At 34.1% G+C, this 18,869-nt stretch overlaps 2 protein-coding genes across 2 annotated transcripts; both read left to right on the top strand.

Moving 5' to 3' along the window:
• Window positions 1-834: 834 nt before the first annotated feature.
• Window positions 835-5,654, top strand: LOC116125859 (importin subunit beta-1). The gene is made up of 3 exons (XM_031411575.1): window positions 835-965; window positions 1,952-4,375; window positions 4,469-5,654. The coding sequence occupies exons 2-3, from the start codon at window positions 1,959-1,961 to the stop codon at window positions 4,665-4,667; spliced, it is 2,616 nt and encodes an 871-aa protein (XP_031267435.1). The 5' UTR covers window positions 835-965; window positions 1,952-1,958; the 3' UTR covers window positions 4,668-5,654.
• A 9,951-nt stretch (window positions 5,655-15,605) lies between these two features.
• On the top strand, window positions 15,606-16,826 carry LOC116125931. Its single transcript, XM_031411645.1, has 3 exons — window positions 15,606-15,762; window positions 15,863-15,912; window positions 16,363-16,826. The coding sequence occupies exons 1-3, from the start codon at window positions 15,696-15,698 to the stop codon at window positions 16,498-16,500; spliced, it is 255 nt and encodes an 84-aa protein (XP_031267505.1). The 5' UTR covers window positions 15,606-15,695; the 3' UTR covers window positions 16,501-16,826.
• The last annotated feature ends 2,043 nt before the right edge of the window (window positions 16,827-18,869 follow it).

The following is an 18,869-nucleotide window of genomic DNA, read 5'->3' as shown; positions in this document are numbered from 1 at the left end:
ACTCTAACAGAAAGTGGGTATTTGTCGTAGTGATGGCAATGGGCCGGGCCGAGACTGGGTACCCCTTAGCCCAGGCCTAAGCCCGACTTCATGACAAAGGCCCAAGTCCGGCCCGAGCCCATCACGAGTATGATAGGTAAAGCCCAAGCTTGGCCCGACGAGTTTTTTGTAACCTCAGACCCGGCCCAAGCTCACCCATTTTTATAATATGAATTTTTAAATATTAATAAATTTCAATTTTTTTTTATATTTTTAATTCTAAACATAATTTTTAAATATTTATTTGTCTTTGAATACTCATCAAATGAGACGAGATTAGGGTTTGAGAAAAATGGGTATATATATGTAGGATAATCTTGTAATTAAATATATAGTATAAAATAATTTAGTAAAATTAATACTAAACTAGTCAGGCCGGGTCAAGTCTGAAGACATACCCAAGCCCAGCCCATACCTGAGGCCATGCCTTAAAATTAGGCCTAGGCCCAAGCTTAAGCCCGCGAACACCAGGTAAAGCCCAACTTTTTCGAGCCGGGCCTGGTACTTGAAAATATCATACCCATTGCCATCTCTAATTTGTCGTTTCAAAACTTTTTGGGTATCAATTTGCGTTTAGAGCAAACTCTGGGTAAGTATAAGTCGTTCCTCCCAAATTGTATCTTAAAATTTAAAAATGATTTTAAGATGATGAATAAATCAAAATGAGCTCTTTGCTTACTTCCTGATTAAGGTAAAAAGTGCGGGTGTAGGAAACAATTAAAGTAGACCATCAGTATGCGATAACTCCCTCGAATTTTAACCACTAATATACAGATTAGAATTATGCAAGCACAGCTTAGCTTCACATCCGCGTCTCTCACTATCTTTCTTCTCTCCTTCTGTCTCTCTCTTAGGGTTTCAGTACGCGCCGTTTCACTCTTCTGAATCAGTGTCAGCATTGCCACCATCAGGTTCTACGCTCGCAGGTGATTTTATCATTTCGTCTTTTGAATTCCGGGTCATGCTATTCAATAATCAGCATTCGGTCGATTTTCAATCTGTTGATCACTTTTAATTTGGACGAATTCGATATTCGATCTGAAATTTTCCGCTAATTTAGCTGTATAGTTACTGTTTCACTCGTTAATTTATTAGTTTATTTATTGATTATTTTTATCCAATTGTAAGATTTTTTTGGATCCAATCTGATTTGATCTTTTATTATTATTTAATAAATTTAGGGGTTTTAATGGATCGAGATTTAAATTTATTATAGATTTTAGTGAGCTTTATGGTTCATATAGAATTTTATCCAATTAATTTATGTTGATTGATTTATTCATGTTTACTGTACTTTAATTTAATTTTGGCACGAGAATTACATATTAATAATATTATGATTGATTGATTGATTAAACATGATGCACATAGTTCTCTGATTTTGTTATGTTATTTTTCTGATAGTATGAGAGTGTAGTTGTGTTGATATTGTTTATTTATATATTCGTTGTAAAGATTGTGTTTTGATTTATGTCTTGATTGCTACTAAGGGTTTGATTTCTAATCATAGATTATGTTGTTTGGTTTCTGTGGAAACAATATGTATATAGATGATTTTTGTGTTAGAGTTGTGCAAACTTGATGCTGTTGTTGATTATTAATTTATCTATTTATTCTGCTGAATTTTGTTTTCAACTTTCTCCCATTCATTGTCTATAAGTTTAGTATTACTTTATGTGTTGAAAGGATAAATAACTTTTAACCTGGTCCATTGAAACTATTAAATTCTGCTCCTTTAACGGTATTTGTACAATTGGTCATTTTATCATATTTATTCTATGTTCTTTTAGTTCTTTATTGGTTTGGTTTTTGGATTTGAGAATTGTGTGTCTATGCTTGTGCCTTTTTTTTTCTAAGTGTAGTTAGTTTTGAAGACAATGCATCTGACTGATTAGATAATTGATGCTTTCAGATAAAATATGGCAATGGAAGTTACCCAGGTTCTTTTGAATGCACAATCAATAGATGGAACTGTGCGGAAGCATGCAGAAGATAGTTTGAAGCAGTTTCAGGAGCAAAATCTTCCCAGTTTCTTACTGTCTCTCTCTGGGGAGTTAGCAAATGATGACAAACCTATTGATAGCCGTAAATTAGCAGGTTTGATACTTAAAAATGCCTTGGATGCCAAGGAGCAACACAGAAAATTTGAACTAGTGCAAAGATGGCTGTCATTGGATGTCAATGTGAAGACTCAGATCAAGGCATGCTTGTTGAAGACCCTGACATCTCCTGTACCTGATGCTCGGTCAACTGCATCTCAAGTTATTGCCAAGATTGCAGGCATTGAGTTGCCACAGAAACAATGGCCTGAGCTGATAGGTTCACTTTTATCAAATATTCACCAGCTGCCTGCTCATGTTAAGCAAGCCACTTTAGAAACACTTGGGTATTTATGTGAGGAAGTGTCGCCTGATGTTGTAGATCAAGATCATGTAAATAAAATACTTACCGCTGTGGTTCAAGGTATGAATGCTAATGAAGGGAACAATGATGTTCGGCTTGCTGCTACCCGAGCTTTGTACAATGCCCTGAGCTTTGCTCAGGCAAACTTTAGCAATGACATGGAGCGTGATTATATCATGAGGGTGGTTTGTGAGGCAACACAATCCACAGATTTGAAGATAAGACAGGCAGCTTTTGAGTGTCTTGTCTCCATTTCATCGACATACTATGAGAAATTAGCACCTTATATGCAGGATATTTATAGCATCACGGCAAAGGCTGTAAGAGAAGATGAGGAACCTGTTGCGCTTCAAGCCATTGAGTTCTGGAGTTCAATTTGTGATGAAGAAATAGATATTTTGGAAGAGTATGGGGGTGATTTTACTGGGGACTCGGACATTCCTTGCTTTTACTTTATTAAGCAGGCACTTCCTGCACTTGTCCCAATGCTTTTGGAGACACTCCTTAAGCAAGAGGAGGATCAGGATCAGGATGAGGGGGCTTGGAATATTGCAATGGCTGGGGGTACCTGTCTGGGTTTGGTTGCACGGACAGTTGGAGATGATATAGTTCCCCTTGTCATCCCCTTCATTGAAGAGAACATAACGAAACCAGACTGGAGGCAAAGGGAGGCAGCCACTTATGCTTTTGGTTCAATCTTGGAGGGTCCTTCACCTGACAAGTTAGTACATGTTGTTAATGTTGCTTTAACCTTCATGCTCAATGCTTTAACAAAGGATCCAAACAACCATGTGAAAGACACTTCTGCTTGGACCCTTGGAAGGATTTTTGAATTCCTTCACGGTTCAACCATAGATACACCCATAATTACGCCAGCAAATTGCCAACAGATCATCACAGTTCTGCTGCAGAGTATGAAAGACACTCCAAATGTTGCTGAGAAGGCCTGTGGTGCTCTCTATTTTCTTGCCCAAGGTTATGAGGATGTGGGTCCATCATCTCCTCTGACTCCCTTTTTCCAGGAAATTGTTCAGTCCCTTCTCACTGTTACTCACAGAGAAGATGCTGGGGAGTCACGATTAAGGACTGCTGCATATGAAACATTGAATGAGGTGGTTAGGTCTTCGACTGATGAAACAGCACCCATGGTGTTGCAACTGGTACCTGTCATCATGATGGAGCTTCACAAGACTCTTGAGGGGCAGAAACTCTCATCTGATGAGAGAGAAAAACAGAGTGAGTTACAAGGACTCCTTTGTGGTTGCTTACAGGTGATTATTCAGAAGCTAGGGTCTGCAGAGCCAACTAAGTATGTCTTCATGCAGTATGCAGATCAGATAATGGGACTTTTCCTGAGAGTTTTTGCTTGCAGAAGTGCAACTGTCCATGAGGAGGCCATGCTTGCCATTGGAGCCCTTGCCTATGCTACAGGCCCTGATTTTGCAAAATACATGCCAGAGTTCTATAAATATTTGGAAATGGGTCTTCAGAATTTTGAGGAGTATCAAGTGTGTGCTGTTACTGTGGGTGTGGTGGGAGATATTTGCAGAGCATTGGAGGAAAAAATTCTTCCTTATTGTGATGGGATTATGACACAACTTCTCAAAGATTTATCAAGCAACCAGCTGCACCGATCTGTAAAGCCACCCATATTTTCATGCTTTGGTGATATCGCACTGGCAATAGGAGAAAACTTTGAGAAGTACTTAATGTATGCCATGCCCATGCTCCAGAGTGCAGCAGATTTGTCTGCCCACACATCGGGTGCTGATGATGATATGACAGAGTACACTAATTCTCTGAGAAACGGGATATTGGAGGCATATTCTGGGATTTTCCAAGGGTTTAAGAACTCTCCAAAAACCCAGCTCTTGATTCCTTATGCACCTCATATCCTTCAGTTCTTGGATAGCATATACATGGAGAAAGACATGTGAGTTATCCTAAAAAAACCTTTAGTATCCTACACTTTGATACAGTATATATATACTTTTATGGTTAATAATCTTTTATCATTCAACTGTAGGGATGAAGTGGTGATGAAGACAGCTATTGGGCTTCTTGGAGATCTCGCAGATACACTGGGAAGTAATGCAGGTTCTTTGATTCAGCAGTCTCTTTCAAGCAAAGACTTTTTAAATGAATGCTTGTCTTCCGATGACCATATGATTAAAGAATCTGCTGAGTGGGCCAAGTTGGCCATTAGTAAGGCCATTTCTGTTTGAGGCTATTGCCACTGTGCATAGTCTTTTCCTTTTACAAGTCCCTGCATGCATTTGGGTGTGTTGAGTTGGGGTCAAGGATTGCATTTGTCAGGTCATCACCATATTCAGACAACAGAAGTCATTGTTCTTCTTGTTGTTGCTAACTCTTGCATCAGCACCATGGGGTCGGGTTGTTTTTAAGTCATGGAGGAAGTAGGTGGTGGCAGTGTCGCTGAAGTCGGTGAATTCCTCCATAAAAAAACTTGAAAAAAACAATTATTGTTGATCAAGGAGGATTGGAGTCGGAGAGTAAGAGAAGCAGCTAATAGCGACATGCTGATTATACAAGACTAATACATCATCAGTGGTAGATTTGTTGGCCCTTGTGGGCAGCACCAAAATTTTATTAGAGATAACACCTTATTGGTGTGCATTCCCCACATGGTTATAGGTGGCCGGAATGAACGACAGTGAGGAGTTGGTTCAAGTGTTGCGACACTTGAAAGAGCACTGGCGTTTTGAAAATCTTCTTCCTTCACCCAGTTCTGATTATTGATTTTCCTTAACTTGAGTCCGCATCGTCTGTCATGGTCGGGTTGTATTTGATCTCCTACATCTTATTTTTGCAAAGTTGGTGGGAATGGGTTTCACCCAAAATTGAGATCATAACAGTTTGCATTTTGTTGCATCATTCATATTTATCATTGTTAGTCAAAAAGGTCCAATACATGCATTCATTCATAAAGGTTTTATTAATTATTATTTGTCTTGTTTAATTTTTATCAAAGTACAGGATTTTATTTTATTTGAGGTTAAGATTGTGTAATCATAGTTTGTATTTGCGTTTGTAGAGGGAGTGGTATATTGAAATGTCACGAATTGTGATGACATTTATAGGTGTGAATGAGGCAGTGTATTTGTGGTCTTGCCTCATATCATATTCATATGTTATTTTTCAAGTGATGTTATGAAATTAAATGGATTTTTGTGAATTCTTTTTTTGGTTTAGTGATGTTTAGTCGTTGATGTGTTATACTAGTGTCAATATATTTTGTATAAATTAATTTGGAAATGAATAAGTTGCTTTAAGAATAATTTTAATCCATGTTTAATTTTCCAGCCTTAAAGGCCATTTCAGTGTAAAGTAATATTCTATGTACATTAAAACCTAATTGTTTTATAATTCGACTGAGGTTTTTTTTTTTAACTTTTCTACCTATTAAGATTAAAGAATTTCTTCTTTTTTTTTAAGACAAAAAGCGATAACTGAAAGACCCCACGAACTTAATCATCACCTGGATTTATATTGAGAGTGGAGATGAATATATTTTTTAACAATGGAATGGATTAATATAGATTTCAAAATATAAGAAAAAAGAATTAAGTACGTTTGAAATAATATTAAATTGATTTTTCCAATAATTCACAGATTTATTTTTTGGTTTGCCACGTGGTTTTACCTGTGCAATGTTATTTTTTGATAATAAATAATTTATTGAGAATGTGTAGTGGGTATAAACTTACTCGCCCTCTTTATGATTGAGTGAGCCGTATATATATATATATTGTGCTGAAATTAAAGATACGTAGAATTAAAATTCCATGAAATCCTTCAAAAAATTAGACAACACGGGGTACTTCAAAAAAATGAACTCCTTCAATTGTCCAAAAAGAAACTACCCTTATTTTAAGTAAAATATTACGAACACTACCCTTTTAAAGTAATCCTTAAACTTGCGTATGTTATTGACTGTGTATGTTCCTCAAAACTTTTGGTATAAAAATCCATTAATGCTATGGAAACCAAATTTGTATAGAAGGATATGACATTCAGTTACACACGGTTACGTTGGAGATAAAACACGTCTTCCGTAAATGAACGATCGTCCAATAATTATGGACGTCTCTCTATATTTTATAGACGGTTGTTCATCACAAATAGACGAACGTGCACAAAAATACCAGTGGATTCTCATCCATATTATATGAACAGATATCTATTTATTGTGGATAAGCATCACTTCGTATGGACGCCCGCCCATAAAATTATAAAAATAAAACATGTGGCGATGGGTTTTTTTACGTAAACTGGATGCTTTTTTCTTTCTTATTTTCTTTCTTCCACTTCAAAAACTAATCTTTTCTTCTTCCCTTTAATCTCTTCCATCTCTAAAATCTTGTATAAAAGTGACTGACATAATCCCGCTGAAGTAGTTCTCTTCAAAGTTGAAACAACCCAACTCTTTTCTTTGGTTTTTGTTTACATTTATGGCTCAATTCACAGCGCAAGGTCGTTTTAAAGTGTTGAAATATCCTTGATCTTGAATTTAACTTGTTATGTGAATTTTGATTTGGGGTAATCTTATTTTGTAATTTTAGGTTTCATTTAACTTGTAAAACGTGGAACTACTGCCATAAGAATTTTACTTGTTTATTTTTAAACCCTAACTGTAACTGTATAGGATTTATACCTAGAAAGTGAAATATAAGATGGATGTGACATAGTCATTAAAATTATATAAGATATATAATTTTAGTGCATTCTGATTTAGCAACCTCAGTGATTCTTGAACTTGTTTCAGAATTATTGAATCAAGAGAGGGCATAAGTTAAGATCACTAAAACAAAAACTATATATAAATTATTTATAATTATATTGTTACATTTTATTTATAAAAGATAAATAAACATGTTTTTTTAATGTAATCTATATCTTTAAAATGTTGATATATATATATATAATTATATTGGTACATTTTATTTATAAAAGACAAATAAACATGTTTTTTAATGTAATATTTATCTTTAAAATGTTGTATTTCGGTAGTTTTCTTGTGATAATATATCTCAACTTTCGATTTTTTTTTTTCTCTCATAACTGTACTTTTAATCTTTGGATAGGCTAGATTTTACTTTGTTTTGCTTTAGTTTTTATTGTTGTTCTGTCATGATTTTGAATCTTAACAATTCACAATGATTTTTTATCTAGTACTAGTCAATAATTCTCGAGGCTAAATGAGTAGTCGTTTGAGATAGTTGTGAAAACATAACATAATAACTCATGACACAATAATTAATTTATACAGATTATATTTTGAAGAAAATAAAGAATGAAAGTATGAAAGAACATCAATTCAATTTCTTCTGTGATCTGCCTTTCTATTGAATAAAGAAGACAGAAATAAATAGGTTACAATGGTGAGACAATTCCGGAAAGAAATCTCTCTTAAAGGAAAAAATAAAAATAAATTAAGAAAATTTGACAATTAGGAATTCGATCTTCTTGTAAAAGGAAAAGAATAATTAAGAAATAAAAAACTCCTAAAATAATAAAACTCCTAAAAAACAAAATACACTAGCTAATACATAACAAAGAAACAAAACAATCAAATAAACACAATCAACAGCTTGACTTTCAACACTCCCCCTCAAGCGGATGCATAGATGTTGATCATACCAAGTTTCTCTACAAAGTCTTCGAAGTTGGCTCAAGCAAGAGCTTTTGTGAGAATATCTGTAGTTTGACCAGTTGTCGGAGTGTAGATAACCTTAAAAATTCCTTCTTCAATCTTTTCTTTGATAAAATGTCGATCTATCTCCACATGCTTAGTTCGATCATGATGAACAAAATTCTTGGCTATACTGATGGTGGCTTGATTGTCACAATATAATTCCATAGGATGTTGCAAGGGAACCTTTAATTCTACCATAATCTTTGTAACTAAATTCCTTCACAAATTCCTTGTGCCATGGCTCGAAATTTTGCTTCTGCACTACTACAGGCTACAAACAGATTGCTTCTTGCTTTTCCAACTCACCAAGTTTCCCCACACATAGGAACAATATCCTGATGTTGATCTGCGATCTATCATTAAACCTGCCCAGTCTACATCGGAAAATATTTCAATATTCCTCTTGATCGTTCTTTGAAAGAAAAGACCCTTACCAAGTGTCATTTTGAGGTACCTCAATATTCTATAGACAGCTGTCATGTGATTCTCAGTAGGATTGTTCATGAATTGACTTACCACACTTACTGAGAAACCTATGTCTGGCTTTGTATGAGATAGATATATGAGCTTCCCTACAAGGCGCTGATACCTTCCTTTATCAATCGGTGCACTATCATCGTTGTTAACAAGTTTGACAGTTAAATCCATAGGAGTTTCTACAGGCCTGCATCCTAGCATTCCTATTTCATTCAATAAATCTAGAACATATTTATGTTGTGAGACTGCTATACCTTCCTTTGACCGTGCAATCTCCATTCCGAGAAAAAATTTGAGGTTCTCGAGATCCTTGATTTCAAACTCCTTTACAAGGAATTGTTTAATCTTACATAGTTCCTCCTCATGATCACCTGTCAGAATGATATCGTCCACATAAACAATGATAATAGCCAATTTCCTATCAGAGGAGTGCTTCACAAATAATGTGTAGTTCGACTGACATTGAGAGTACCCTTACCTTTTCACTGCATTAGTGAATCTTTCAAACCAGGCACAAGGAGACTATTTTAAGCCATACAAGGATTTTTTTGAGACGACATACCTTGTTGACATTGAATGTTGATTCTAGGCCTGCAAGAATTTCCATATACACTTCTTCTTCTAAGTCACCATTGAGATAGACATTCTTTACATCGAGTTGGTGAAGCAACCAATCAAGATTTGCTACCAAGGATAATAGTACACGAACGGTATTGAGCTTGGCAACGGGAGCAAACGTTTATGGATAGTCAATGCCATATGATTGAGTAAATCCTTTGGCGACCAACCTCGCTTTGTACCTGTCCACATTTCCATCTGTCTTATACTTTACTGTGAAAATCCATTTACACCCAACCGGTTTCTTCCCTCTCGGGAGTTCAGTAATTTCTCAAGTACCATTCTTTTCAAGAGCCTGAACTTCCTCATCAATTGTAGTTTTCCACTTAAGACACTTGAAAGCTTCCTGAATGTTCTGAGGAACCTGTATCTCTGTAATGCTAGAATTTCACTCGAATTCGGACTTGGTTCAGCTTCATGGATTTGTTGAGGAAGTGCTCCTTCCTCTGTTTCCTTTTGGATGTGCTCCTTATCCCGCAAGTTAACAATGAACTCAGTGTTTTTGATAGGTAGGAGTTGATTAGGAAGCTTTGGAGAAATGTCATTTTCTGGAATTTCGCTCAAATTCAGACTTGGTTCAACTTCATGGATTTGTTGAGGAAGTGCTCCTTCCTCCGTTTCCTTTTGGATGTGCTCCTTATCCCACAAGTTAACAATGAACTCAATGTTTTTGACAGGTAGGAGTTGATTATGAGGCTCTGGAGAAATGTGATTTTCTATGGTGATGGGTGACTCAATAAGTGACTCAAAGTCCCAAAATTGATATTCCTGAGTTGAATTCTCCCCGTAAATATCAGTTTTGGGGTAGTAATGCTAGTTTTCAAAAAAAGCGACGTCCATCGAATGGTAAAATTTTTGTCTGACTAGAGAGTAACACTTATACCCTTTTTGATTTGAGGAATATCTAAGAAAGATGCACTTGAGTGACCTATCAAGTTTACTTCTATGTTGTTGATGGACATGGACAAAGACAAAGCACCTAAAAATTTTGGGTGGTATGGTGGAAATAAGACGAGTTGTTGGAAAGGATTTTAGGAGGGTGTGACAATGTGTGTTGAATTTTAGAACACTAGACAGTATTCTATTAATAAGGTAAGCTGCTGTAAGAACTGCTTCCCCCCAGAGACATTTTGGTACATTTGTTGCGAACATAAGCGATCTAACCACCTCTAGTAAATGTCTATTTTTTCTTTCAGTTATTCCATTTTGTTGTGGGGTATCTATACATGAACTTAAGTGAACTATTCCTTATTTGGCTAGAAATTCTCCTAGGCTGGAGTTGAAATAATCTATAGCATTATCAGACTTTAGGATTTGTATTTTTTATTGGAATTGGGTCTGAATCATATTTTTGAAACTTTTGAATATTTGAACCGTTTCTGATTTTTCTTTCATGAGGAATACCCAAGTTAATCTAGACGCTTTGTAAGGTTGAATGGGAAAATGAGACCGAACATGTTTTGATAATTGATAGATTTCACACTCAAAGGATTTTGGATTTTTGTTAAATAAGGATGGAAATAAGTGCTTGAGATACATAAAATTTGGATGACCTAAGCGATAGTGCCACAGCGTGATTTGACTATCGTAATTTTGACAAGAAACAGAAAAAGAATTACCACTAATTGCCTTTTGAGGTTGTTCTTGTGGATAGTGGCGCTCCTTAAGGATGTAGCGTCCAGAGCATTCCTCAGCATTGCCAATTGTCTTCCCCAAATCCAAATCCTTTGATAGCAAACCATCCGCTATTCAGACCTTTAAATTATTTGGACATGGGCTATATGTATCAAACATCGTTGCATCTCCTGTCATGTGATCAGATGCTCCTAAGTCCACAATCCAAGGATTTTTATGTTTCTTACCCACAATAAAGGCGCTCAAAAAATTATCTTTGTGAGTCAAGGTTCCGTAACCAAGGACATGATTGGAAGATGAGCCAGTTTGTGACTGTGCTGACAGAAGAGGAGACAATAATTTTTGAAGCGTCTCCATTTGCTCTTTGTTAAACGGACTTGCTTTAGAAGGTGATGGTTCCTCGGTAGAGACGTGATTTCCTTGGCCTTCTTTCTCCATCTATTGATGCAGAGATAACAAGTAGGAAAAACTTGATGATAGAGACAAAGAGAGGATTAAACCCGCTTTGATACCGTGAAGAAAATAAAGAATAAAAGTATGTAAGGACATCAACTCAATTTCTTCTGTGATCTACCTTTCTATTGAATAAAGAAGACTGAAATAAATAGGTTACAATGATGAGACAATTTTGGAAAGGAATTTCTCTTAAAGGAAAAGAATAATTAAGAAATAAAATACTCCTAAAAAACAAGATACACTAGGAACACATAACAAGGAAACAAAACAATCAAATAAACAAAATCAATGGCTTGACTTTCAACATATTTTCATTTGAAAAAAATTCAATATCCAACCGGAATGTATTAGCTGATAATGTTGTGTGTAACTTCTTGACCATCCCTTTTTTTTCTTCATTATTTACTTTTCTATTAGAGCGAATTGGAGTGACGCAATTCAGAGAAAATACTTTCTTGATCTGTGTCTCCATGAGGCAAATACTGGAAATAGATCAGGAGCAACGTTAAGGCCTTATGCTTGGAGACGAATTTCCAAGGCATTGGAAAAGTTGTTAGGAAAACGTTTTACTCGAGCAATTTAAAAATGGATGGGATTATATGAAAAGGTAATATATTGCTTGGTCTAACATGACAACAAGAACGGATAATAGTGACTCGATGCCTTGATTGTCGCCTAAAAGATGGATAAATACGAAAGTAACAGGCTTTTTTTTTTTTTTTTTTTTTTTCGTTGAGTGAATTTGTTATAGTTATTTGATTACATTTTTGACTGCTTGTTTGTTCGTTTTGTAAAACAGAAATTTCCAGAAGCTAAACAATTCCGTTATAAACCTTTAGTGAGCGCTGAAGAATTGGAGTCATTGTTCACAGGGGTGTTAAATACTGGAACTTCTAAGAGGAGTTGTGGTGTTGAAGGGATACCAGAAGTAGGCAACCGATCATCAACCTTTTCAACAAGAATGTCTAGTGAATCTCCAGTTGATTGCTTGGATGACAATGAATACAATGTACCGAATACACCACAAACTGATACAAGGTCACAAGAAGATACAAAAGAGGGGAAAATTAGATGAAACTCGTGAAGAAATAAGTTGATTACTGAATGTGTTGGTAAAGATTGAAGGCCCTTCAGTGGAAGAATGCATGGAAATTTTACGAGAACTCATAACATACTATATTAATTATGCGGTAAATTAACCTTTTCTGTAAGAAGAAAGTATATCGAGAGGTTTGGATGAACATGAAAAGCGATCAAGAACGGATTGGTTGGATTCACAATTTGCCAAAAAATCCTTAGCACATTTTTTAGTCTTTTGTGGTGAGTATACGATCAGATTTGTAATCTTGCCATATATGCTTTTAATGTAAAAGAACTGAAATTTCTATTGACGAATCTGCAAGGTTATGTTTCATTAATGAATAATCTTTAAGAGTATTTATGTTTTATGAATATATGATGTCAAAATTATATTCATGTTTGAGAATTGAATTTCTGTGATTGATTTTTAGATGGGTGGTTTGGACACCATCAGCGGCAGGAATTCATTCATTCTGCTCAAAGTGGAATAGGCTATTCATTTTGGATTCTTACAGTTTTCTTTTCTAATTTTTTTCCCACAATGTTCAATCAATTTTTTCAATTCATTGCATTGTGCGTGTGTGGTTCTGAAAGCCAATTAAAAAAGGGACTTTCCAGAGTGAACAAAATCGGCAGAACCCATCCACCTCCTCTGCTTTACTAAATAGATACATGGTGGCAGTCATATCACATTTATAATGGTAGCCTAACTCCACCTTCTTGGAAATTTCTTAAACCAAACATTTCATCTTCTCCCTCAAAGCTCTAGCTACAGTATTGGTGGGGTGAAGTTACTACGACAGAATTATTTTCAAGTGCAGACGATCTTGAATTTTTTTAAACCCGAACTTACATTCTTGGTGATAAAAAATACACTAAAAGGCAAAAGGATTACAAAATTTTTGGTGATAAAAAAAAAAAAAAATAGACTAAAAGAAAAAATAATTACTATAATCTTGGTGCTAAAAGATAGACAAAAAGACAAGGTTTAGAAGTTTGGATTTATAAAATATTATCCGCTTTGGGACTAAGGCCTAACACGAGTTTGCTTTTGGGTTTAATGTAAGCGTATTTTACCCAAAGCATATTTTTACAACTTAAAAACTCACATAATATATAACTAGCTTTCACTTTTCATTTGATATCACATTCATAATTTAATTTATTTCACATTGATTACGTCCATTTATATCATAATTGTGTGTATGTGTGAGCTTGTTTGCACTAATAAAATCCATCATGCTGTTTCCCGACAACCTAGAACGCTTTCTAGAAACAGAATTTGAGCAAGTTTTATTAGTGAATCACCAGCCCTTTAACTTAAACATTATAATTACAAATGGTCTCCTGAAAGATGATTAATCAAACTTTGCTGTGTCTCAATAAAATGATTAAAAACAAAATTAGTGTTGGGAGTTCAATTAATAAGATAATAATGTATGTTAAAAGCTTTTGGTAGTGGTGATCTCTCTCTCCCACTAGTTAAAAATATTCAACGCTTTGAAATGGGTGTGTATTTGATTTCAGGTGCAGGCCACTCACTATGTTTGTCTCCATCTAATTCTAATGAGTTAGAAAGTGATGATGAAAGCCGAAATATGAGGATCAAATGGCGTTTGGTACCACGGAAAATGAAATCTCAGAGAAGGATTTAGGTTTGGACATCCCACTACATAATGGTCGGACCTAGATTTTGTTCATCTTATACACCAAGTTTATCAAATATAAGGGTACACGTTAGCATGAAGACTATAAATGAGGTTGAACTACTAAATACAAACTTCTGTAATATTAAAATTAATATGGCAGGCTCCTAGAACAAGAGCAGAACACAAATAAAGCACAAGAAATTAAGAGCAGAGAATGGATTATCCGAGGCATTAATTCTGGTAATTTTTTTTTTTTTTTTTTTTTTTACCATTATTATTTTTTCTTTTGTTTTGAAACTTATAGTTAATAATAAGTATTTTTATTAGAGTTATTTGTTTGTAATCAAACCATAAATCAAGTATGTATTTTAGATCAAATTAAACCATAAATAATTTTTTAGCCAAAACTAGAAGTAGCTAGGTTTCTCTTCTTAAGACCTTTAATGTGAATAATTAAATTTAATAAAAATTTCATAAGATATGACACAAGTAGGCAGCCTAATGAAGTAGCTTTTTCTATTGATGAAAAGGTAGAACTTAACTTTTTATTGTTGTCTAAAGTAGATACAATCTTAAGCAACTTTTGATTGTTTTAATTGAAACAATTAATGACTGCAAATAATGATCATATTGGTGAGTAATTAATTAATGTGCCACTTAAAGTTTGAAACAATGGGAGCCTAAAGTTTTTAAATATCCTATAGAGAAGAGAAAATAGGTAGTAAAGGTGGAGGATTTCAATTGGATTAATATCATATATTATTCTTAAGGTTTCTAACTTCATCACTAAGAATGATACTTTTTGCACTTTTAATCAAATGAACTTTTAAAGTTTGAAAATTATATCACAGATATCCATTTTCTTTAATTATGTTATGTTGCCGTTTGTGGTAGATGAATAAAATAATAATTTTGATTTTATAAGAAAATGTTGAGGTAAAATGGTAACTTTAATCTTATAAAAAAGTATTGTTTTGTAAACTTAATGACTATGTAACAAAGTTAGGGAAAAAGTCAAAAAGAGTATATGTGACAAAGCTTTTAAACTTGGAGGGTCTATTTGATAAAACAAAGGATTATTTGTGATACTTTTTTAAACTTTAAGGGTCAATTTAATAAAAGGTATAAAATTTTTTATCAGAATAATAAATTTAATTTAAAAACCTTAAAAGGTAGTCTATGATATTTTCCCTGTTTTAATTAGTCTATATACAGAGATCAAGAAAAGCCGATTGACTTAATGCAAATTAATTAAAAAAGTTGATGGCAAAGAAAACATACAAGCCCAAAAGTCTGTTGCTATTGGGTGGGGCTCATCCCACCATTTCAATTGTGAGCCATGCAAGAGACTATTTACTTTGTCCACAATACATGCATACAATTTATAAAAAAATGGGGTTGTTTTATTATTATTTTTCTTTTTTGCTTGATGTAATATATAAAAATAGTGCAGTTGACATTTATTTAGGCTAATGCATTTCATTATAATAATTCTGTTGCTATTGGGTGGGGCTCATCCCACCATTTCCCTCCACTTTGTTTTCAGAATAAAAGCACCCCTTTCCTTCCCAATCTCTTCCTCCTTCTGTAAACCCATTACCCATTGCTTCATTCACTCACTCATGGCTCTTAAGATCAATGCATCTCTTCTACTTTTCCTCCTCCTCCTCATTCCTTTGATATCTTCAGGTAATCAAAAAAATATGTGCTTAAGCATCAAATTCATCTATAAATTAAGTTTATTTAACATTAATTCAGTTTGTGACGGCCACTCTTTTCTCTCTTGCAGGCATGGTTGAAGGCAAGGATGGCATGAACCCTAAATACTCACTTCACAAGGTACTCTGAAGCCCCATAACATTTATCATATTATACCTAAACTTAAAAAGTATTCTTAATTTTAATATTTGATATGTGTTCACACAAATTTCAAGAGATATAAAAAAAAATGAGGATCTCTCTCTCTATATTTTATGAAAATCCATAAACCTCAAAGTCTTTTTGGAACCCTATAATCTTTTGAAAGCGAGAAACAATTATTCTTGGCCATAAAAGTGCTCATGAGAGGATCTTGTGGGACCAAACTACAAGCCTAACCATCTGCTAAACTCTCATAAGTGTGAATCTCTATATATTCCTCAAATACATATATTTATATCAATGCATAAAAAAAATACAAACATGCGAAGAATAAAGAACAAGAGGAAGTAGAGATGATAAATTTTTGTTTTACAAGTTTAAGAATGTAGTGTTCTTAGTAACGATGGATCGATGTTGTTTTATGTGAAGGATGATGGTGGGCGAGTGAATATTGCAAGGAAGCTTCTGGTTGATGAAAATGCATTGGTGCTGGATTATGATGATGCAGGAGCCAACACAAGGCATGATCCTCCAAAGAAAAAACCTGGTGGTGGAGGCAAACCTTGAAGATATTAATTAATAAATAATAAGATAATAGAAATCATTAATTACTACTTCTCAGTTTCTCTGATCCAGAGGTTTTGATCATGTATTAGAAGAATTTCATTAGTGTTTGCATATTTTAAATGAGATTATTCGGTGACAATAATATGGTGATTCCTCACCAGCTACTACTTGTGGTTGTTGGGGGGTGTATTAAAGCCTTTCAATTATGACTTCTCATTGTATTTAATTATATATGTAAGTTTTCAATTGGCTATTGCCAATGTTATCATTTAAGAATAAATGAAGTTCTTGAATATCGGTGCTTTATTATATTATTATTCATGGAGGATGAGGAAGTCACAGATGGATGTAAGTGGTTGGGATTGAATTATTTTATATTTGATTGTAAGATTAAAATATTGGTATGATGATGCTCTCTCTTCTCTCCTGTTGCCACAAATTAGAACATGATTATTATTATTACGTATGCTCAATAATTACTTTACTTTATTAGTATATGCCCAATGTATTTACTGATTAACATGCATGAAATATATAAATATATATATATATATTAAGGTACTATATATATGCTTAAGTTGAATAAATTGACAAAGAAATAAAGTCTACATATATTTTCATAAGATTCCATTTGAAAGATTTTTGTCGAATTAATGACAATAAAATTCAACCACAACGATTTAAACTCTATTACTAATAGAAAAACAGTTTTTTTTTTTTTTTTTAAATAGTTAAAAATAGTCTAGAACCACTATCAATCATAGAAAACAAACTCTCCAAGAAACCGGTATCAAGAATTTTCTCTTTCATTACTATTAGATTGCAATAGATTAACGACTTAAAAAACAGTGGTAAGGTTTTTATGTTACAAATTCAGGTTCATATATCCTAACCCTTTAATAAACTTGATTCGAATTTCACGAATATGTATAGATATTACATAGAATAAAGATAAAGTATATTAAAACCAAAGAGAAGAACAACGATTAATAATAGATGAGATTATAGAATAATTAGTCAATGATTTTGTGAATCAAAATAATAATAGAAGAAAACATTATTATTTTGAGAAAGTTTATGATATCGCAGTGGTATGGTAACATGGTACCACAAATTAATGTTTATATAACACATAGTTTAATAACTACCAAATCACATTCAATATAGATAGAAAAGAGAAAAAAAAATATGAGATAGCATAAATTCGTCAATTAGTAGTATGAATGATGTAATATCTCGATGGTATTCTAGGTTTTTCATACTAATTAACATTGAAGTAAAGAGAATATCCACAGTTTGTTCTTCCCACAAGAAGAGATGGCGAGTCATTCTCCAACACTTGGAAAGGGCAAGAGAGTAGATGGGGAGTAGTAGTCTTGATGCAATAATTCAAGGCAGAAAGACCAAAACTGTTGCTATCTATATATATGGATTATGGACATGTACCCACCTTCCATATTTTTCTTTCTTCTCATCATCACATATTTTGACTATGTACTGTTAACAATTGGAATTTCATATGCTCAAGTCAAAATTCTATTTCTTTTTTTCACCTTTTGAAGCTTGGTACTATATTTAAGATAATTCTCATCCAATAAGTATAAGCGATAACCTAGTCAATATTGGTGTGAAAATAAAATAAAAGTTTATAACATTATTGGTATGAATCCAATTAGTACATAAATTAAAATGATAGTGGAGGTGAGGGCCCAATCACCAAATCTACAGCATATATTTGTGATTTTGTAAGGTAGCTCATTAAAATCATGTGATGAAGGTTTTGCCCAGAGACACATTTTTGTGTGTTGAACAGTGGAGTTCCCATAGATATCCTTTGGCGATATAAATAACCAATAAAGCTTCTATTATTTACATAAAAGCATCCATCTCATTAGTCAAAGATAATTTATTTCGATCAAATATTAAAACTCACAAAACTAGGGATGTCAAAATGACTTAATGATGTATGTTTTATTCTTTTATAAAATTACCGTTTACCCACCAAAAGAAAATGACTTATATGGGTTTGGGGTTCCAAGTAGCCCCATCCTAATTAGAGGTGGAACAAATGGGTTGGGTTAGGCGGGTCAACCCTAACCCGGCCCGCAATGAAGCGGGTTGAACCTCGGACCGCCAATATGGCGGTCCGGGTTGAACCCAACCCGACAGCAACCCCCGGGCGGGGCGAGTTGCAAAATGGCAACCCGCCAACCCGGCGGGTTGTTGTTTTGTCTCTTCTAAAAGAGACCGCCAACCTGATGGGTTGGCCGAAAAAAAAAAAATAAATAAATAAATTTAATTTGTTTTTTCAAATTACCCCTTTACCATTGAAATATAGCCGCTTTATAGTCGTTGGAGGGGTCTTTTTC

Source organism: Pistacia vera, unplaced genomic scaffold (genome assembly GCF_008641045.1).
Source record: "Pistacia vera cultivar Batoury unplaced genomic scaffold, PisVer_v2 Contig173, whole genome shotgun sequence".
Taxonomy (NCBI): Eukaryota; Viridiplantae; Streptophyta; class Magnoliopsida; order Sapindales; family Anacardiaceae; genus Pistacia; species Pistacia vera.
This window is presented reverse-complemented; position numbering and strand designations above follow the sequence as displayed.